General features: G+C 42.2%; 1 protein-coding gene across 1 annotated transcript in view; it reads left to right on the forward strand.

Annotated features, from left to right (window-relative positions):
- The window catches only part of LOC306934899 (partitioning defective 3 homolog B-like), a 375,969-nt gene extending 355,945 nt beyond the window's left edge, over nucleotides 1-20,024 (forward strand). The window contains exons 24-26 of the mRNA XM_079517709.1: nucleotides 14,012-14,239; nucleotides 15,764-15,898; nucleotides 17,705-20,024. Coding sequence (XP_079373835.1) covers nucleotides 14,012-14,239; nucleotides 15,764-15,898; nucleotides 17,705-17,813 — 472 coding nt within the window. The 3' untranslated portion in view covers nucleotides 17,814-20,024. The remainder of the gene's footprint in view (nucleotides 1-14,011; nucleotides 14,240-15,763; nucleotides 15,899-17,704) is intronic.
- Nucleotides 20,025-21,992: the final 1,968 nt, after the last annotated feature.

The raw sequence follows: 21,992 nt of genomic DNA on the forward strand, positions 1-21,992 counted from the left end.
GCAGCATGCCAGTGTAGAGGGACGAGTCTGAGCGGTCTGTCGAACACATAACTAACCCATTATAAGACCTGAAGACCCAATTCTACAAATGTCTGTTTTCAGTTTTTGAATGTTGCTATGTCAGCGGCAGACGGGCATTTGGCTCCATGCAGGGAAGCAAAATGTGAGTTAACATGTTTGGAAGAAAAAAAATTGCACACATTTTCACAATAAAAAATAGCAGATCTACAAGCTCATAGCACGGCACTCACTCATCAGCTTGTGCAAGACCTTGTGCCCTCAAGCCCTATCTTTTATACGTTCTCTCTCTCTCTCTCTCTCTCTCTCTCTCTCTCTCTCTCTCTCTCTCTCTCTCTCTCTCTCTCTCTCTGTCCTCGCCTCACCTTTGCGCTCCCCCTCCCCACCCCATTCCTCCAGAGAGCGCCCTGCTCTGCCGCTATCGCATCACTTTGTATTCTGTTTACCGTTAACTTCTCGGGCGTCCGTGCATTCCTCTGTCTCTCTCTCTCTCTCTCTCTCTCTCTGTGCTCCTGGGATCGCTTTGAGAGCAATACAGATGAACAAAGAGTCCCACTAGCCCGGTGGACCAGTTCGTGCCCCCGCCATGGAGTTGCAGGGCGGGTAATTACGCCTGTGGCCCTCAGTCAACAGACGGCAGGCGCATCAGCAGTCCTGTGACCATGTCCTCGGCCCTGGTTGTTAAAGTGGCATCCTCGACGCTGAGTAGCGGTCGCCGTGCTGAATGTTTCATGTGCCCTTTACCTTTACCTCTCTTTTGTGAACCCCCATCGCTGTTCTCTCTTTACCTTTACCTTCTCTTTTGTGAACCCCCATCGCTGTTCTCTCACCCCCGGTTGTTTGTCCATGTCTCATTTCTTTGTCCTCTCCTTGTAAGACATCTGAGCTCATTCAAAGTGGGCTTCTAAGAATTCCGTCTACGCTTCCCTAGTATTAAGATGTACACTTGGTTGCTTGCTACTTGTTGTGCACAGCGATTGACAAGCTCACGACGTGCTCTGAATCGGAACATGTTTGTTTTAGAAGCACGCAGTCACTGCAGTGGCAGTAGCTCAGGGTGGAGAGGCCGGTAAACAGCTGTATGAACCAGTCACTGCAGTGGCAGTAGCTCAGGGGTGGAGAGGCCGGTAAACAGCTGTATGAACCAGTCACTGCAGTGGCAGTAGCTCAGGGGTGGAGAGGCCGGTAAACAGCTGTATGAACCAGTCACTGCAGTGGCAGTAGCTCAGGGGTGGAGAGGCCGGTGAACAGCTGTATGAACCAGTCACTGCAGTGGCAGTAGCTCAGGGGTGGAGAGGCCGGTAAACAGCTGTATGAACCAGTCACTACAGTGGCAGTAGCTCAGGGGTGGAGAGGCCGGTAAACAGCTGTATGAACCAGTCACTACAGTGGCAGAAGCTCAGGGGTGGAGAGGCCGGTAAACAGCTGTATGAACCAGTCACTGCAGTGGCAGTAGCTCAGGGGTGGAGGGGCCGGTAAACAGCTGTATGAACCAGTCACTGCAGTGGCAGTAGCTCAGGGGTGGAGAGGCCGGTAAACAGCTGTATGAACCAGTCACTGCAGTGGCAGTAGCTCAGGGGTGGAGAGGCCGGTAAACCTGCAAATCGGGAGCTGTATGAACCTTGTGGTTCATACAGCTCCCGATTTGCAGGTTGGTGTCTTGCACGGTTTCCTCCGCCATTGGTGTATGAATGTGTGTTTGTGAATGGGTGAATGTAATGCACAATCTATGTAAAGCGCCTTGGATAAAGGCACTACATAAATGCACCATTCATTTTCCATTTACGCAGCAATCCTATCCCTTTCTTTACATTTCTTCTGTAAATAGTATAGAAATGAATTCATAGGGGAGTCCATTAGGGTGCACAACATGTATAGACTGTATTGTACGGTCATTTTCATTCATAGCAACACTGTGCACAGAGGAGGACAAGATCCATCCATGGGCGCCTTCGTGACTTGTGTGTTTGATAGACGATATAGGTGGAAATTATACCTACAGTTGGAGGCCATCGATATTGTCCTTTTCTTTTTGCTGAGGTTTGTGTGATCTGCGCAAAAGGACAGTTAACCCATTTTGGGCGGGAACCCCTTTTGGTGTTTTAAACATTGTTATAATTTAGCTATTGAAAAATAGCAGATCTACAAGCTCATAGCGCGCCACCGAGTGGCGCGCTAATCGTGAAAATATTTATTTCAGAAAACTGGAGGATTTAGAAGGATTTTTTTAAATTTTGAGGTCAGGCCTAAATGGGTCAAATGATAAGGGACAATATCGGTGGCACCCAACTGTATACCCATATCTGTACTTTTATATCCAGTGGTGTAAAGTAACTGAGTGCATTTACTCAAGTACTGTACTTACAGTGGGCCTAAGAAACATTTTGAGGAGTATTTCCAATTCTCAGTACGTTTACTACGTGTACGTCTACTCCACTACATCTCGGATCGAAATATTGTACTTTTACTCCATAAACAGTTATTTGAAAACTTTAGTTACTAGTTACTTTGTAGATTTTGATTATTATTACAAAACATACGATAACCACTATAATTTCGGCCATTTGAAAATAACAGATCTACAAGCTCACAGAAACCTATAGTGTCATTCATACGATCTATCTATTTTCAGCAATGCTGTAGTATTTTTTTCAGTGGGTAGATCTTGTTGAGCTGGTCATTTTTAAAGTAGCTCTCAAGTAAAAAAAGAAACATGGGCACCCCTGATCTATCGCCGTTGTTCCCGCATGTCGGACCTTTGGTGTGTCGGATCTGCGTGTGCATCCCGTTGGATTTGAAGCGACTTAATATGACGTGCTTGGCAGTTGGCAATCAATGTGTTAAGAAAACTCAATTAGTTATATATATATATGCTTCTTTTTTATTCGATTAATCTATTCTAAACCGTAATCAATCAAACCACTTAGAAGAAAATAAGCTGCAGCCGTGGTATGAGCTCCTATAGCAGCCATGGTCCATTTCCATAATGTGGCTCTAATGGCCATCACAGATCAAATACCACAATGGCCAGATGATAATTGGCCCTCTAAGAGTATTGAACTTTAAAGATGTTATGTCTATATACTATGGTATGTGCTGCTGTTAAGACCCTCTTTCTGCCTTTGAACCCATCTTATAAAGTGTTGGGTGGGAACCCACACAGAGTCATGTGACTTCTAGGGGTCACTGCAGGTCACGGGAGGTCGAGTGGCGTAAGGAGCCACAAAGATGCCCACACATAGACGCACACACACACACGCATACACATGCATGCACGCACACGCCCGCCCGCGCGCGCGCGCGCGTACACGCTCACACACACACACACACACACACACACACACACACACACACACACACACCACATTAACAGCTGAACCAACAAGTTCCTATATATCTCTCTCTCACACCACACACACACACACACAACTTAACCACTTTACCATGAGTAGAAAAACAGCTTATAGTCTTAGAGGGCCTCTTTAGCACCTAATAAAACTCTCTCTCTCTCTCTATTTCCTTAGATTTGGCCCTTAACGGCTCTCCCTGCACATGGTATAAACTTTAATCCCTGCCACATACTGTACTTGTGCAGTCCAAAGAGGCCCACTTTGTTGCACTTTAGTATGTCAGACACTTGATTGATTGTATCTGAATTCAAGGATGGTTTTACACCATTTACTTTGACGTTATTTGTATATATCATTGCTGTGTGGCAGAAACGTTCTGTGTTTCAACCTTTGATGTGTTTTTTATAAATAATGCTCTACTTCCTCGTACACAAGTGTCGCGTAAAAGTAGCGAATAGCTAATTTGGCCATTTTTGAAAAGGTTTGAATGTTAAAGTGGCTAAGTCTGTGCGTTTCATAAATAATTCACAAGATAAAAACAATATATGATTTGATTGGATCCAGTGATTCCAGTGGAACACACATTATTTTTCTCATTTCTCTGAAAAGTGACAAATTTGGACATTCACGGTTTCTACCCGACAACAGCAATAATATCCTGTCTGTCGGGTAGAAACGTATACAGTATGTCCTACACTGTCACCTTTCAGGATTCAAATTCAAACGTAGCAAGCTCAAAACAAGTTGTTTTTTGTGTTTCGAGATGCGCTTCGAGCTTGCATACTTTTGTGTGATGCTGTATTATGATCAGAGTTGGGTGTAACGAGTAACGGAATATTTCGTTACTGTAATCACACTACTTTGGTCGGTAACGAGTAATATAACGACACTCCTCCTCCAAATTGATAATCACATTACAGTTACTGGTCGCTGTAGCGCTGCAGTTACTGAGTCGTTACTTGCGTCATGTGGCTGCTTTCAGCAGTGTTGCTTTGGAGAATAATGCACACAACGAAGATGAGTTGAACATGAACACTAATGGTTATGGTTGTGCTGGCAACGCACTAGCGGAGTCGCGGACTAGAACATTTCAAACCGGTGTCAGATCAGCAGCAGCACAGCACTTTTTGTTACTGTCATGGACTCGTAGGGTGGCCAGACGTCCGGTTTTAGACCCACCTGTCGTCCTCCCTCCCACCTCAACCTCTGGCTGGACACACCATTGTCCGTTTTTTGTGATATACAGTGCTTGTGTCATAACTGTCATTTACGTCGTCTCGGGATTAAAATCTCCGCAGCGCTGCTCAGTTCCACATCGAGCCGGCCACACTCCCACTGTCATAAACAGAGACAGAGCAGACGTTGGGGTGTTGCCATGTCCGCTTATTATATAAGCGACTTTGGTCTTGTTTTATAAAATAGCCCAGTCAGGCTTCTTTTGGGCTTGTTTTCATAGACATGGCTGCTTGTTTCTCTCCCAAAACCTGGCAAGTTTGGCAACACTGCCAGTGGGAGGGTCGGTTTGTTTGTTGTAGAATGTGTGCTCTCACAATCACTCGCTAGTTAGTTAATGCAGAGATGAATAAACCTAATATGCCGAAATGAAAAACTACATTTAATGAGCAATGGAGCAGGGAACTCGACATCATAAAGAAAGGGATCCTAAAGCACTGTGAACATATAGGCTACTGATTTCTCTCAGTCTCATTATTTTATTTGAATATATTTTGGGTTAATATTTGCCTAGAGAACCTGTGGTACAGTGGTTTTCAACCATTTTCATATCATACCATATATCATACCAAATGGATTTGGTTTCATTTTACACTATCAAGAGTTAAAGATATAAGGGTTAAATATCTAATGAGTGTCCATTTGGTTACCAACTCTCCATCATTTAGCTGGGGACCACCTGGAACACCCTCAAGGCTCACTGGTGTCTGGTGGTCGACCACTGATTGAAAGCCACTGCTGTCACTGTTACATAACATGTACAATGTACTTAAAGAATTAATTAGAAGTTTGCATAGAAAACGTTTTACAAGGTCAAAAGAACCACTGCACTAGACCGTTTTGGAAAGGCCCATTTTGTTTTATTCCTCCACAACCTGGTAAAGAGCATAAAGAAAGATCTTGTGTATGTCCTCCTTATTAGGATTTTAAAGATTTGTTAAGTGGTGGTAAATTATGTGACAATGCATCTCAGGCGATTTTATGGAGTAACGCAAAAGTAATGTAACGAGTAGTGTAACTAAGTTACTTTCTCCAGGGAGTAATCAAGTAAAGTAAGGCATTACCTTTTTCAAAAGTAATGTGTAATATGTAGTGTATTACTTTTTTGAGTAACGGACCCCAACTCTGATTATGATCAAGTGCAAAAATTTACGAAAAAATAAAAAACACACAAAATGTGGTGATAAGAGGTTTCTGCCGGTCCTTTCTTGTGGAGAGAGAGTGGCTCATCTAGTCAGGTCTTCTCATCTAGTCAGGTCTTCTCATCTAGTCAGGTCTTCTCCATTAGCTGTCACATCTGTTCCATTCCTTTCTTGTGGAGAGAGAGTGGCTCATCTAGTCAGGTCTTCTCATCTAGTCAGGTCTTCTCATCTAGTCAGGTCTTCTCCATTAGCTGTCACATCTGTTCCATTCCTTTCTTGTGGAGAGAGAGTGGCTCATCTAGTCAGGTCTTCTCCATTAGCTGTCACATCTGTTCCATTCCACAGCTTCAGTAAAGGACAACATTTAGCTTGGAAAGAACTTGCAGGCCTTATTGGAAGCTCTTTGTTAGGACCAGATGGTGCAGTGTGCTTAAACAACCACAAATAAACAAATACAAGTCAATTTCATATACTTCTCCATGACTCCATGAAGTTCAACTTAATGGATATACTCTCTGAAATGTATTGATGTAATATGCCTTTTCAAACAAACTTTTACATGGACATGGATGATGGACCTAGAGTTGAAGAGCTGAGGTTGTGTTCTACTAAACAAACTGCCGTCATCTTCTCAGAATAGCGCAGGTTTTTGTTGGTGCATTACATCAAATAATGGAACTCTCAAATCATCAATAAATTCATTTTCAACATCATTCAGGTCACATACATTACTCTCTCCTGGCACCACTGTGAACCGACCTAACTCAATAGCAAGAGGCAGGTATATACCAATATAATGCCTGTATTTTATTTACACTCTGTCTTTACATTACTTTATTGTACTTTTGTATAATTGTGTCTTGCTTTGAAAGAAGATGAAATGCCTTCCCCACCACTTAATTATTCCCCACTCCAGCTCTTATTGCCCCTGCGTTGTGTGTGCTGGCATGTCTCTTATTGCCCCTGCGTTGTGTGTGCTGGCATGTCTCTGCAATTAAAGCTTTAATCAGGAAAGATTGCACAAGGACAAGGAAACTAAGTTATACTGGTTAACTCCAGAGACCGTAGATCACAGCATCAACACCTCGTTAAGTCAGCAACAACACTGTTAACGCCGTAATAGATAGATAATCTCTCTCTCTCTCTCCCCCCCTTTGTGGGTCTCCCCCCTTTTTACAGGTCCCACATTTTTTTGTTTCCTACATTGTTCTATTTTTTATTATTATAATTTCAAAGTTTTCAAAAATTATATCAAATAAAATGATTTGTCTAAATAATTTCTTCTTTTCTAAGAAATTCCGTAAATTAGAAAACAAATGTTTAGTGAGAATTGCCGATCATACAAGGCAAGTTGCTTTGCGAAGAGTTGTGAACTTGTATATCTGCTATTTTCACTAATTTGGGTCCCGGAGGAATGTATTTTTTTCATTTAGGCTTCCATTGCATGCTCTCTCTCTCTCTCTCTCTCTCTCTCTCTCTCTCTCTCTCTCTCTCTCTCTCTCTCTCTCTCTCTCTCTCGCTCCTAAATTGCACGTCCCATCATTCTTCTCTCTGTCGCCACTTGCTATAAAGCACTCCACCACACTCCCTCCCCTTTTGTCAACACGTCCTCCACTTTCTACCCTCCTCTTTTGTTGAAGGTGTAGGCTTGTGTGTGTGAGTGTGTGTGTGTTTATTTGTGTTTATTCAGACAATCCATCTGCGACGTGCTTGTCACTGGCTCGAGAGTTTTTAATGTGTCAGGCCTTGTCTCAATCTAGCCGAGATATTCATCTCTCTTTCTCTCCAAGTAAGACCGGGATGATTGATGACTGTGTGTGTGTGTGTGTGTGTGTGTGTGTGTGTGTGTGTGTGTGTGTGTGTGTGTGTGCGTGTGCGTGTGCGTGTGCGTGTGCGTGTGCGCGTGCGCGCGCACGCGCGTGTGTGTGCACGTGCGCACGTGCGCCCCAGTGGTCTAACAGCTGTATCCAACCACTCAAGACAGTAAGAATTTGTGACAGTGTGTGCGTGCGTGCGGGACTGCGTGTTAGCGAGAGAGAGAGAGGCAGGTGCAAAGAACTCATAACAACTGCTTGTTTCCTCTCAAATCCATCAGAAATCTCTTAAATGCCAGGGTGTTACAAGGGCTCACATTACTCTTAATTACTGTCAGACCCACGGGAAAGTCGAAATCTGAAAAAAGAAAAACTGCGCTCTTGCGTCAACTGCACTTGATTCATCTTTACCAAAGAGCACATGGCTAACACTGTGTATGTCTATGTGCTTTCTTCGCCGGGCATTAAGGTACTTACCTGAACATCATTTGTCATGGTTCAACAAATCAAGACCACTTTTGCTGTCATACGGAATGCAGTTTAACTGCTTTTTGGCTTCGGTTTGATTATGTTAACTCTTGATTGCAATTTAACTGGTTTTAACGTTCCAGAGAGCTTACCCATATATGGCAAGTGTTCCAAGACACATTTGCGCTCGTGCACACGCACGCGCACACACACGCCCACGCACACATATGTACCGTGGTGGGAAGAATACCTGAAAGCCATGCCTTGAGTAAAATTACAAATATCTCACTAGAAAGTTAACATTGGTAAATGAAAGTCACCCATTAGAATTCCACTCGTGCAAGTGTCTGATATTTCTTGTATTTATGTATCACAAGTTATTATCTGATATGAAATGTCTTTCACAGAGAGTCATTTTCAGGCCAGTCTCTGAGCTTTATGTTGTTTATTCATAAAAAGATGGCATCTAAATGACTTGCACACTATTTTCTTTTCAAATGGATTTGAAAGCCTTTGAGTACTTCGAAGGGAATGGAGAAATGTATTGGAGTAAAAAGTACAAAATAAATAAACTTCTTTAAACTTAAGAGAACTTTTTATGTATGTGATGTATTGCCATGCTTTTTGTTCTTGCTTAATGTAAGTCGCTCTGGATTAAGAGCATCTGCTAAATGCCTAAATTGAAAATTGTAGAACTGCAATGTGTTGTGAAGTCTCAAGCTTTTAGATCTGCAATCGTTTGGCTATACAGTATGTTCAGCTATTTCAATGCTGTCCTAAAATGTTGATGTCCGCACAAGTATAGACTGACTGACAGATCTGTACGAGTTTGCACGCATCATATCAGAAGTATCTTTGTGTTTCTGTATAAGCCTATTATGCACTGTACGTGTGATTTTGCGCACATGCATACGCACTTGTGTGTGTGTGTGTGTGTGTGTGTGTGTGTGTGTGTGTGTGTGTGTGTGTGTGTGTGTGTGTGTGTGTGTGTGTGTGTGTGTGTGTGTGTGTGTGTGTGTGTGTGTGTGTGTGTGTGTGTGTGTGTGTGTGTGTGTGTGCACGTGCGTCCGTAATGGTTTCCAACCCTCATTCCCCCATAATCCCCAGCTGCTGAGCCCTGCTGACGAGGTTCCTGGAGGCAGCATTCCTAACTCGCCACCGGATTTACAGCGGATTCCCTAAAGATTCCCACTCCATATTTAACCCATTGAAACCGGGAACGCATTGGTGTCATTTTTTGATTTGAGCTAAAAGTATTATTTTATACTTTGGCTATTCAAAAATAGCATATTTCCTGAGCTTGTAGATCTGATATTTTAGAATCGTGAACATTTTTGCAAATCTTTCTTTTAATGCGACATTTTTAAACTGAAACGCTTTGCTTCTGGGGGTCCGTGGAACAAAATATTTTCAGATGGGGGTCGGCGGCCAAATATACATATAATGTTGGGGGTCGTTTGACATGAACAGGTTTTGAGCACCACTGATATACGTTTTACAGAATCAAACTCATGCTGCGTTCACACGGGCAGACACAAAGCTACGGTCTACAATGTATTGTCAATAGAAGCCAGCAACATGAAGATGCAAAGATGCATCCGGCGTTTGTATAGCTGCTGCAAAAGCTACACAGCTACAAATACACTGTGCAGCTTTGCATCTTCGTAACTTTTGCATCTGCCCGTGTGAATGCAGCATTACTCCCCATCTCTCTCTCCCCATTTCAAAAGGCATAAAAGCCCCGCCAAAAAAATCCTCGAAGACATTCGCAGAATCGGCCTCGTGCAGGTCTTAACGGGTTAATGGGCCCGCTGCCGAAGATCTCAACTGGCTTCCCCGACACAACCCAACAAGTCACAATAGATTACACATAGCTTCCCGGTCCGTTCCCAGCGCATTCCAATTAGCTTTTCACAGGGCTCCTCATCTGCGCAGTAATTCCCAGTGATGGTCCTGCACTGATTTGATTTTCATCACTCTCACAACTAGACTCCTGATGACTCCATAGCAGCAGTCTTTGTGGACAGTCTGCTAATCACAAGGTCACCGGTTCACTTCCCGGCCTTGCCCAGTATACGTGTCGGAAGTGTCCCCGATCCAGATACCCATCCGCCCTTATATATAGTTTTTCCTTAATTTAACCCATTTTGACCTGAGATCAGATTCTAAAAATGTCTTCTACATCCTGACAGTTTTCTGAAAAAGATATGTTTCTATGTCAGTCGTTCTTTGATTTTTCAAAAATAGCAGACCTACAAGCTCGTAGCGCGCCACTCGGTGGCGCGCTATGAGCTTGTAGATCTGCTATTTTTCAATAGCTAAAGCATAACATAATGCTAACACCAAAGGGGGTTCCTGCCCAAAATGGGTTAAAGTATCAATACCGCAATATAGAGATACTCTGTTACACGTAAAGGTCCGGATTTCAAATACAAAAGTATTGGCATCAAAATGTACTTAAAGTACCAAAACTATACTCATAATGCAGAAACACACGTATAAAAATCTTTTAAAAATAGCATGTCTACAAGCTCACAATGCATCGAGAGCTTGTAGTATAGCATGTAGATCAGCTATTTTCAAATGAACAAAATGGCTGAAGTGGTTAATGTATGTTTTGTAATAGGCCTAATAATCAAAATCTTTACTAGGACTAAAGTTTAGTAATTATTATAGTGGAGTAAGTACAATATTTGCATCTGAGATGTATAGTGGAGTAGAAGTAAAAGTATTGGAAATTGAAAATACTCAAGCAAATTATACAAATACCTCAAAATTGTACTTAAGTAAAAGTGCGTAGTAACTTTCCACCACTGCTACTTTTAACCCCGCGCACTCAGCATGACCATCAGAGCAGCCGTGATCTGGGGGAAGTTGAAACAATTTCCCCACTTGGGATTAGTTAAGGTCTACCTACTATTAGTCCCCAAACTGCAGCTTTTTTTCAATCAACCTTTCATATAGCCTACATTACGATCAGAGGTCCAAAGGGTTAATGCTCAATTTGTCATTGGTTATAGGAATGATGAAGACTTTAGCATGTGAATATACAGTCCATCACTCCAGGTGGATGACTGGTGGGTGAAAGGTTGTTGAATGTTATCGACAGAATCAGTTGATTTATTCACCTGCAGTTTCATTGACCCACGCAATTAATCAGATGATTTGATCATGAAGGCAACTCTTCCTATGCCATCATCAGCCTCTACTGTGATGCCTCTTCTTGCCTTCCATCTGTCTCAACTCTCTCTCTCTCTCTCTCTCGCTCTCTCTCTCTCTCTCTCTCTCTCTCTCTCTCTCTCTCTCTCTCTCTCTCTCTGTCTTCACCATGCCATCTTCTCTTCATGGATCTTATCTCCAGTCTTGGTGACGTTATCGAGGCCAGGAGCCAAATGCTGAGTGACAGCTTGACAGACAGATAGCAGCACAGGCCAACAGGCAGACAGATAGAGCTTATAGCCCAGCAGAAAGGCAGACAGATAGAGCTTATAGCCCAGCAGAAAGGCAGACAGAAAGACTGACTGACAGACAGACTGCCTTTAGGACAGACAGACAGACATCTGAGGCATTTTAGACCAGTGGTTCCCATTTTTTTAGCTGGGAAAAAGAAATTACACGTTTGCCCGGGACACAAACTAGTGAAAATGGCTGATCTATAAGCAAACAACGCGATGATTTACGCTGCACTGTGAGCTTTATAGATCGCTTATTTTCACTACCTCTTATAAACTCATTCATGGAATTTCTTCGATTTTTCTTTGATTTCTTCATGAAATTAATGAAAAAACGAATTTGGGGGAATTGGGGGCGGGGTTCTTATGCTTTGATCCCATGACCCATGGGCCTGACCCAGTGTTTGGGAATCAGTCATTTAGAGAATGTGTGGGTTTTTCATTAATATAAATGCAAACATACAAGGAAATAAAATACCACAGAATGGGAATGGACAAACTGAAAACTGTCCAGAAACCAACATGTGCCCACACACGCTGGTTGACCCCTCATACAGATGTCCAGAAAGATGCCCACACACGCTGGTTGTCGCCTCATACAGACGTCCAGAAAGATGCCCACACACGCTGGTTGTCGCCTCATACAGATGCCTGTGTGTCACTTTGGGTGGTCAGCACAGTGTCTAACTAACCACATGCCCATCGTGTTTGGAATGTCTGCCGCTCATGCTGGCTCCATGTCCATTTTGTGCATGCGTACGCATGTCAGTATGCGTGTGTCTGCGTGCTTTGGTGTGTGTCTACATGTCTACATATTCACGGTTGCTCGACCATCCGTCTGCATGGCCGTGTGCAGATTAACCTCCCGCCAGGGCAACAGTCAGTGTTGAGCTCTGCGATTGGTTGGAAATGAGATATTCCAGTCCACTTAACTACAGACACAGCACTAAATGTTTTTGACACTTAGAAAGAGTAATGTGATTCTGCCCAGACTACGCACGCACGCGTGCATGCACGCACACACACACACACACACACACACACACACACACACACACACACACACACACACACACACACACACACACACACACACACACGTGCGCGTGCATACAGCATACATAAATTTGAACTATTTCAAGCCAGCACTTCAGTTAATGGACGGGGATTTTAAATAGAATGCGTTTTTCCAATGTTTGGACATCCAAAGCACTTTAACGCACACACCACCACCACCACGCACGCACGCACGCACGCACACACGCACGCACACACGCACGCACGCACGCACGCACGCACGCACGCACGCACGCACGCACACACAGACACACAGACACACAGACACAGTATAAACAAACAAGCACAAATATATGTATGCTAACAGATGAGCATTAACAGTAACACACAAATGTCCCCACAAAAATGCAGGTTTGTGGGATAGTTACAAAATTAAAAAAGAGATACAGAAGGGGATGCGAGAGAGAGAGCGAGAGAGAGAAAGAGAGACAGACAGACAGACAGACAGACAGACAGACAGACAGACAGACAGACAGACAGACAGACAGCTTGGGGGAAAGTGGGTCTGTAAGAGAGAGAGAGAGAGAGAGAATGAAAATTAATACCTCATAATGTTAGCAATGTGCACGACACATGTTTGTGTACTTGCTTACCACTGGGGATAAGGCATGGATATCTGTTAACAGGACTAGGCAGGATTACCACAGCTGTGTGTGTGTGTGTGCGCGTGTGTGTGCGTGCGTGCTTGCGTGCACGTTCCTGTAGGTGTGTGTTAGCTGATCCTATACTGTCACATGTCAGTATCTTGACATGTGATCATTGGCTCGGACATGCTTGGTTGGGTCTGCCTCTCTCTTTATCTCTCTCTATCTCGCTCTGTAGCCCTCTTTTTCAATCAAATATTTGTATTTTTTTCAATACATATTGATTCTATAAATGCCTTCTAAATCAGTACTTCTCAGACTTTTTCCTGCCAAGGACTCCCGAATTGATATGTACTGTATTGGCCACGGACGCTCATCTAAAAATGTTTTCTGGAACGATTAAAAAATAATAATACAATAACCGATGCTGGTCACAGCTCAAAGTATTACTGTATGAAGGTGTATAAAAATACTGTTGACCAGTCCTGCTGTTGACCCATGTAGTATTTATATACACCTTCATATGTTCTTCCATTCAGAAACCAGGCACGTTTCAAGTCTCTATCCTTTTTCCATTCTTTGAAATGAAAAATATGTTTTTCACACCTTTAGAGCATATCCGTGGTCAGTCATCATATGGGCATACCTAACAATGGATGCCAAAAGCAATGGAAACATTTCCATTTGTGTGTATATGTTTACATCAAAAGTCCCTAAAAAGCCAATTTTAATTACTTCCTTACTTCCTGAAGGTTTTCAAAATAAAAGACCAGTAAAAGACCAGTGTGCCAGTAAAGGTACTATAGCGCCGGAGTCTTTGGTGGCAGTCAAAGTGTTTTTAACACTTCTTTAACGTTGCTGTGTCTCTTCCAGACGCGGACCAGTGGATGTGGACGAGTATCCCATACTCGTAATGCCCTGGTCGGGTCATTACCCCGCGGCCCCGCCGCAGCCTTCCCAGGGATACCCTCCGCAGTCCCCATTGTACCCCAACCCCAACGGCCAGTCTGGCCCTCCGTATCCAGGCTACCCACCCAGTCAACCCTACGCACGACCCGGGGACCACCGCGCCGTCGACCCTGGTTACTACCCACACCCGAGGTAAGTACACAGTAGAACTCTGGTTCTAGAGAGAGAGAGAGAGAGAGAGAGAGAGAGAGAGAGTGACATTTTCGGGAGGGAGTGGTTTACGAGGCTATAGGCAAAAACTATATATTAGATATAATATAGAAAAGGTATATTCTACATAATATAGAAAAGGTGATGTACTTTTTAGTTTTTGCCTATCCTCCTCGTAAAGATAAAGCTAATCTATTTTTTGGTTTTGTTGTTTGTCAGCATTTCCAGTGGCTCTTGAATTTACATTGAAGAAAATGTTTGACTCAAGCTTGTTTTCTGACCCTTGTTTTTATGGTGTGGCTTGACCTCTCCTTGACCTCCTTGTTTTCAGTTGTTATTGTTTTTTTATGACACAGCTTGACCCCTCCTTATTTTCTGCTCCCAGTATTAAAAGGTGTTTGATGTTTTATTTGCATCATGTTCCTCGTGTTACCAAACGGCTTGACTTCTCCTGGTCCTCTGCTCTGCTTGGCCCTTGGTGGTTTGATGTCCATGTGAGGGTTGAGTCGTGACCTATTGGGTCATTGGTTTTCAAACCATTTAATTTCAAGAACCCCCAGTTTGGCACACATTGTGCCACGGACCCTCGTGGCATAATGCCGTTTGCACTCTGTCTGAGTTACAGACCTGTAAAGGTCCATCTGGACCCCCTCAAGGAAACCTCAGTGACTTCAGGGTCTAAGATTTTTGCAGCTGTGGCTGATACGCAAAGTTCAAATCAATAGTTTTGGATTTATTTTAATTTTTTTCATTATAGTTTAGTTTTAGTTAGTTATGATTTTTTTCTCTAATTCAGTTTGTTTTAATTCGTTTTTAGACCGGGTTTTTATTCGATTAGCTTAGTTTTATTAGATTTTGTGTTTTATTTTTTCATACTTTGGGTTATTTGTCAGGTGCAGGACTCAAAATGGTCAGAGGACTCAAAATGGTCAGAGTAAGTATAGGCCTACTGTGTAATAGAAAACTCAACAAAAGATACCATTTAAAAATATATATTCAGTTACTGTTGGTAACAAGAAAAACTAATGGGCATGGATCTATAATTTCAGTTCCTTTTGAGGTCTTTTTGTAAACACACAATACAGTTTCAATTAGTTATCGTTCTTGTTTTATTATAGTTTTTATTTATTTCATAACCTAAAATGCTTTTTCAATTTTAGTTTTCATTATTTCTTTAGTTTTCGTTTTCGAACGCATCGGCAAAAGAAAAACAGAGCCTTCTGCTGTTTGTTCCCTTTTAATTTGCCTCTGGGAGCAGGCCTCAATAGAATGTGGATAACAGGATGTTGGCCGCCCCGCAGCCCTCCACTTCCTGTGGTACGCCTATGTTTTCATTCCCACTCTCAACAATGTATACACGTTCTGAATGGCCCCTGCTGACAGATTCAGTGGCGCAGCTCGGAATCTGTTCTTGGAGATGAGTTTTCGTTAACCATAATAACCTTGGTACCTATAGCGTCATGGCCATTCAAGCCGACATCTGGTGGTTTGTGTGCTCCCATATAGCCCCCACCAGCAGCCCCAGCAGCCCCAGCAGAGGGGCCCTCTGCGGCAGGACGTGCCCCCGTCCCCCACCCCTCCTCTCCGTGGACCCCGCTACGACACCATGACGCGTGGAGCAGGAGGTGGAGGGGGATACAGGTAGGAGCCGCTTTGAGGAGGCAGGAAGGAGCTTCCAGGTAACGTTCACCAGGAAAGATGGCATTCTTAATTCTAGATGAAGAGTTTCCTTCCCAAAAGGAGATACCACCATTTTGGCAGGGGGGCACGAAAGTGACATATATTCTTATTTCTTAATACATCTCTACATAATTCAATGTTATTGAACACCTTTTATAATAATAATAATAATAAAACTTTTTTTGTATAGCACTTTTCAAGTGCTTTACAGACCAATGGAGAAAGAAAGAAAAGAAAACCAAGGCATAAAACATAAAAAATAATAGCAGTAATGCAATACAGTGAGGAAATGAATAACAAAATAATTAAAATATCTATTAAAAGCAAGAGTGTAGAAGTGGGTCTTGAGCTGTGCTTTAGAAATGTCTACAGAGGCTCCCTGTCGAAGGTACAGTGGGAGTTTGTTCCACGCCGTCAGCCCGTAGAAGCAAAAATCTGCTTCACTGTATTTTTTTGTTGCGGGCAGGCCAGCAGTGGAAGACCTGAGGGGTGGTTTGGGACATATTCAGGCAGGCAGTTATATAGGTAGGAAGGTGCTAGACCATTGAGAGCTTTATAAATAAGTAAAATGATTTTAAAATCAATCCTGAAAACAACTGGAAGCCAATGCAGTGAAGCTAAAACTGGAACTTTATGTCCGTGTGTTGGTTAAATCTTTTTATTTTATTTTTTAATCAAACTGTCTGCTAAAGCAACTAACTCCACCACCTCTCCCCCTCTCATGCAATTAATTGACAATATATAACGTCACAACACCAATTTTGATGAGGCCGTATTGCTTTGTTTTTAAAAAAATGTAAGGTTTTCTACTTTTCTTCATTCCCTGAAAAGAAATATTTTTCATTTCCTGAAAAATGAACATTTTGGAGTTAGGTGGTTTCTTCCCGACAGCAGAGATTTAGTACTAATGGTGCTTAGTACTAAAACCTCTATACTGTATCTCAAAATTATGGTAGTAACGACCTTCAGCAAATGGTCAATAAAGGACGCTCCAGTGGCGCAGCAGGGGTAACGTGCCTGTCTACTACTGGCACAGAGTGTAGCGTTTGGAATCCACCACGGTGCATCTGGTTTGGCCGAGCGACTAAAAACGATTGGCCCGGGGCAGGGAGGGTCATCTTTGTTGCTGCGCTAGGGGTGTTGAACGGGAGGATTAGGACCATTTGCATTTACAATTTAGGGATTTAGGGATTTAGCAGACGCTCCTAATCCAGAACCACTTACAGTAAGCAAGAACAACACATGATAACACATCAAATACATAAAAATGTAGTCATTAAGAAGCATACGTCAGCTAAGAAGCTAACATCCGTCTAACAGTGGAATATCTATATAATGAAACTATGCGTATACACTATATAGTGCTATGTCTACATAAAATGCTATCTAAATTACATATGTTGAGCATTTGCATACGCCTGTAAGGTCGTCGAGGCTAGGGCAAGTGCTGCGGCAAGTGCTACGGACTAGGACATATATGCACTACGTCCTCCCGGTGGGGGCTCCTCACTGGCAGGTTAGCCAGTGGGGTACAAGTAACCGCAGTGGCAGATTAGAAATGTGTGGGGAGGACTTTAATTGCCATAACAGCGAAATTAAAAGAAAAACGTGGGGTAAAAATTATTGGCCACTAAACCCAAAATGGAGGTATAGCTTTTTTTGAGTAAACTCTTCAACTAAAGATGCAAGTCAAATCGGAGGAGGAACCCATGCTATTTACCTTCTCTGCCGATGATGAATGTTTAATAAATGTGTGATGGGTTGCAGGTACCCTGGGGATCCCAGTGCTGAGTGGTATGGCTACATGGGAGAGGGAGGACCGCACCATCACCAATCCAACCCCAGACACAAGAACTCACCTACTGCAGCTGTGTAAGGGCCCTTTCAACACAATGCACGGTGCTATAGCTGCTTTGCATCAGCGAGACGTTTATATCTGGCTACACACCACTGACATTGTGCGGGAAACATTTGTTTTTATGTCTCCTCTTCATTTTTTTATTTTAATCACCGGCATTATGAAATTATAACTGGGTAAATTGAATAATGACATGATACGGGCGCCGGCTGGTGATAACAGCGTAAAGCTAACTGAAGCAGGGTTAATTACAAAGTGGCAGGCGTGATGCATTGAGTATTGCATTGTTATTGTAAAGCCTTTGATTTGCTCCGTGCATTATGCTTTAATCTGCCTGTAGCGCAAGATGGTCGAGGTTGAGAGTTTTGCAGGAGCCGATTGGTAAAGCCGTGGCCAGAAACGATCAAACAAAATATGAATTTAATCCATTTCAAATATTGTGACTTTAGGGGGATTCACACTGAGTCCGATTGATTCGAAGTGTTCCCGAATACGATTGCCTGGTCCCCGCTGGCCATGATTCACATTGGCCTACTTCATTCAACTGTATAATTGCAGAGATCTGTATCCGAGTACACTTCAATGGGTCCCGAGGCGGCCCGCAGCATTCACACTACCACAACATCTACCAAGTAGTCCCGAATGCGCATCCGGGACCATAGTGTGAATCAACCTTGAGAGACAGGCATAGATTAACCCTTCACATTGTATAATAGTAATAGTGGACAGCAGAAAAGTCTTAACTATACAACTTATCAAGACGTCCCATATGGTTGCCTCACTCTTCTGCTCTTATTAACTCCACAAGAGGATCCGTTTAAAGAATCCTACGGCACAAATGTGCAGTAGATATTTCTTTATTTATTCAGGAAGGTCAAATGACTCGCTGATTACAGTAAAACTTTTCATAAAATGTAAATGATGCACGGGTGTGCTACTTTAAGAAAGGCCTTAACATTACACTAACTTCCATTAATGCATTTGAACTGCTGCTGTGTGGAGCTCAACACAGAACGTCTTCTATGAGAGATTATAAAAGAATGCAGTAGATTTTAACGTAATCATAGCCATAACCACTGCCGAGTATATGAAGAAAGTGGAATGTGGCCAAGTGGAGATCTACAGGCCCACAATGCATCGTGATGTGGTGCATTGTGGGCTTGTAGATCTGCTATTTGTTTTATTTTTTACAAAAACCTGTATTGATAAATAGCGAGGCCAATTTTAAAAGTGATTAATGAATGTATAGTTGCAGAGTATGTTGATCTAAAATCTGATCTACATGAAAAAGTTATAAATAAAACACAATTTGTATAGGTTAAATGCTAAAGCTAGGGGTCGGCACTCCTCTGGAACCCAACCCCATGTGGCGCCCCTTCATACTATGTACATGACAATGAGATTAAATTACAGCTTTAAAATGTGGATTTGTCTATGGTTAGATGGACTGTAAACAAAATCTACTGAGCGTTCAATTTGTTTTCCTTCTTTTTTTTGCCAGAGATTATATTCAATTGTTATGAACATTTTGGGATCTTTAAAGACTATTGATTGTGGTCACAAGTTCACAACACAAAACCTTCTTTTTTTAAACGTGCATATAGTTTTTTTGTTTTTTGTTTTTGTTTTTTCACAAAGAATGAGAAATTAAACTCAATGTAGCTGTGAATTATACAATTAGATACATTTGATAATTTGGTCAAAACAATTCAGCATCTACTAAAGTTTTATAAATAAAGTGACAAATGAGTCCCGTTTAACTCTATACATGCCAAACAGGGTGAAGGCCACTACAGTACTTTTAATGAAATCCCCATGGTTTCCTTCATTTTATCGTCTGATTTACTGCATATTGCTCTGTGAATTAATTTGGTAAAATATGCATTCTACTTTCTATGTCATGATCATTTCCTGTCATAATAATTGTGATTGGTATGTAGTACGATACGATCACGTTTCAAGTCAACTCAACATTTCAAGACACGTCCTGTTTTACGTCATCATCTCAAACAGCATTTCAGAATGTAATTCAACCTAGAGAATGCAGTTCCACATAGTTATGTTTGCCATTGAAGGTCCTCTTTGCTTTAACCACATGTGCCCAATTTTTAAAAAGCTGTGTGTGTGTGTGCGTGTGCATGTCCGTGTGTGCGTGTGTGCGTGCGTGCGTGCGTGCGTGCGTGCGTGCGTGCGTGCGTGCGTGCGTGCGTGTGTGCGTGCGTGCGTGCGTGCGCGTGTGTGTGAGAGCTTCTTTTTGGTGTTATAATGACATCTCCAAAATAGGCACATCAGGGTTAAAGTAATTAAGGTGCTGTCCTCTTTAATGTGGCAAAAGTGTCTACAATCTGCAAGACATCAGTATTAATCCATCCTGGCCAACCTGCCTCAAACTGCAACAATCGTACATTCCTTTATACAAGACATCATACTGTACAGTAACATTCCACGATGTACATGGAATCATACCACTATGAAGGTTATTATTATTTATTTCTGGAGCTGAGTACAGCTTTGTTTATGTGTGTGGAAGTTGTTTTCTGGTCCAAAGACCACACATAGGTTCCAGTGAGCTTGGATTTTGCGTAGCTGATTTACCCATTAAGACCTCGAGGCAGATCCTACAAAATATCAGTGATGGTTTTCTGAAAAACGTATGATGTCTGTGGTGCTCAAACCTTTTCATGTCAAGGACCCCCCAAAATCCATGCTGTATTGATGTTGGTACTATAGGAGAGATAACAGGCAAGCATTGATCCAAATTACAATTCTTCTACATTCTCAATTGTGTAGACTTCTTGTAAATTAAGTAATGCCGATGTTTAACAATAATTTAACTCTTGAGAGTGTAAAGTGATTGAACCAAATTTGGTTTCATCTGCTGAAGTGGGCCTTGTTGAGGACTGACTGGAGTTGAACGTGCACTTACAGTACCAATAATACTTTAAGTAGTTAAATGGGATGTAAGTCAGTGATATGTATTTTGTTTTAATATAACTTTTCTTTTAATAGAAGTGTTAAATGTAGTAGCTCTACATTCTGATAGTGTTTGTTCAGCACCAAGGGTCTCTCCAGCTTTCAGGAAAACAAAGATTATCCATGCATTCCTGCGTGGATAAAAAGCATGATTGGAATGTAGAGCTTTAACATTTTAACAATTTGTCTTTTTTCCCCACAAAAAACATATCACTTACACTCCCTGTAACAGGATTTAGCTGTATACATATTTACTATACCATTTATCAATATAGCCACTGTCTTTAAACCACTAATGAAGTATCTCTAACTGTTGAATTCCACTTTTGCTTAATGTATGGCAGCCCTCATAGCTTAGAAATAGGTATTCATTTTAACTGAGATTATTTGTTGAAGCTTTACTTTCCTGCCGGCTGTGGCAGATTTTATTGATTAACACAGACACACATGAAGTCCTACAATGTATGTTAAGAATCACCGTATGGACGTGTAATAATGCTGAAACGTTGCAAATATTGTGAAATACTGCTAAAGAGTGTTCAATCATCTAATTAGCTGGTCAGTGGAACGAGGGGACAAAGAGGAAGAGAGAACGGAAGGGGGAAAGGAAAGGACACAAGAAGGTAGAGAGGGCAGAAGTGTGGTGAGGATTGATGGGAACGAATGACGGATGGGTTAACGTTAAAGGGCGACTTCACCACTTTTCAACCTATCTTCTTCAGCGTGAAGCCCCAGCTGGCAGGGGTCAACAAGGGTCAATACTCAGATATACATACAGATATACATACAAAGTCACTTATGGAGGCAGTTGGCACCGCTCAATTTGTTTTGGTACTGTACTGTATGTTATGAACATTAGTGAGGACCAATTATATGAAGATAGGTTGAAAAGTGCTGAAGTCGTCCTTTAACTGTTATCGGGGGAGGAAAACGAAGGATATAGCTGATGGAGAGATAGAAAAGGTGGAGAGGGGCAGAGGGGAGAGAAGTGACTGAGAACAGTAGGAGGGGATGTGGTGGGTTGAGCTTCATGAAGAGGTTGGTGGGGGACAGGTTGAGCTGTGGGTTTATATCTCAATGCTGGTTCAACGGCTTGTGCAGCTTTGCTGAGCTGACAACTACTTTCCACGAAGTTGTGCCATTAGTAATGCAATATCTCTCATACACCAAACACAATTCATTATTATGTATTTTATTGTTTATTTGTTAACTGTGGTTTCATAT

Source organism: Electrona antarctica (genome assembly GCF_951216825.1).
Source record: "Electrona antarctica genome assembly, chromosome: 13".
NCBI lineage: Eukaryota > Metazoa > Chordata > Actinopteri > Myctophiformes > Myctophidae > Electrona > Electrona antarctica.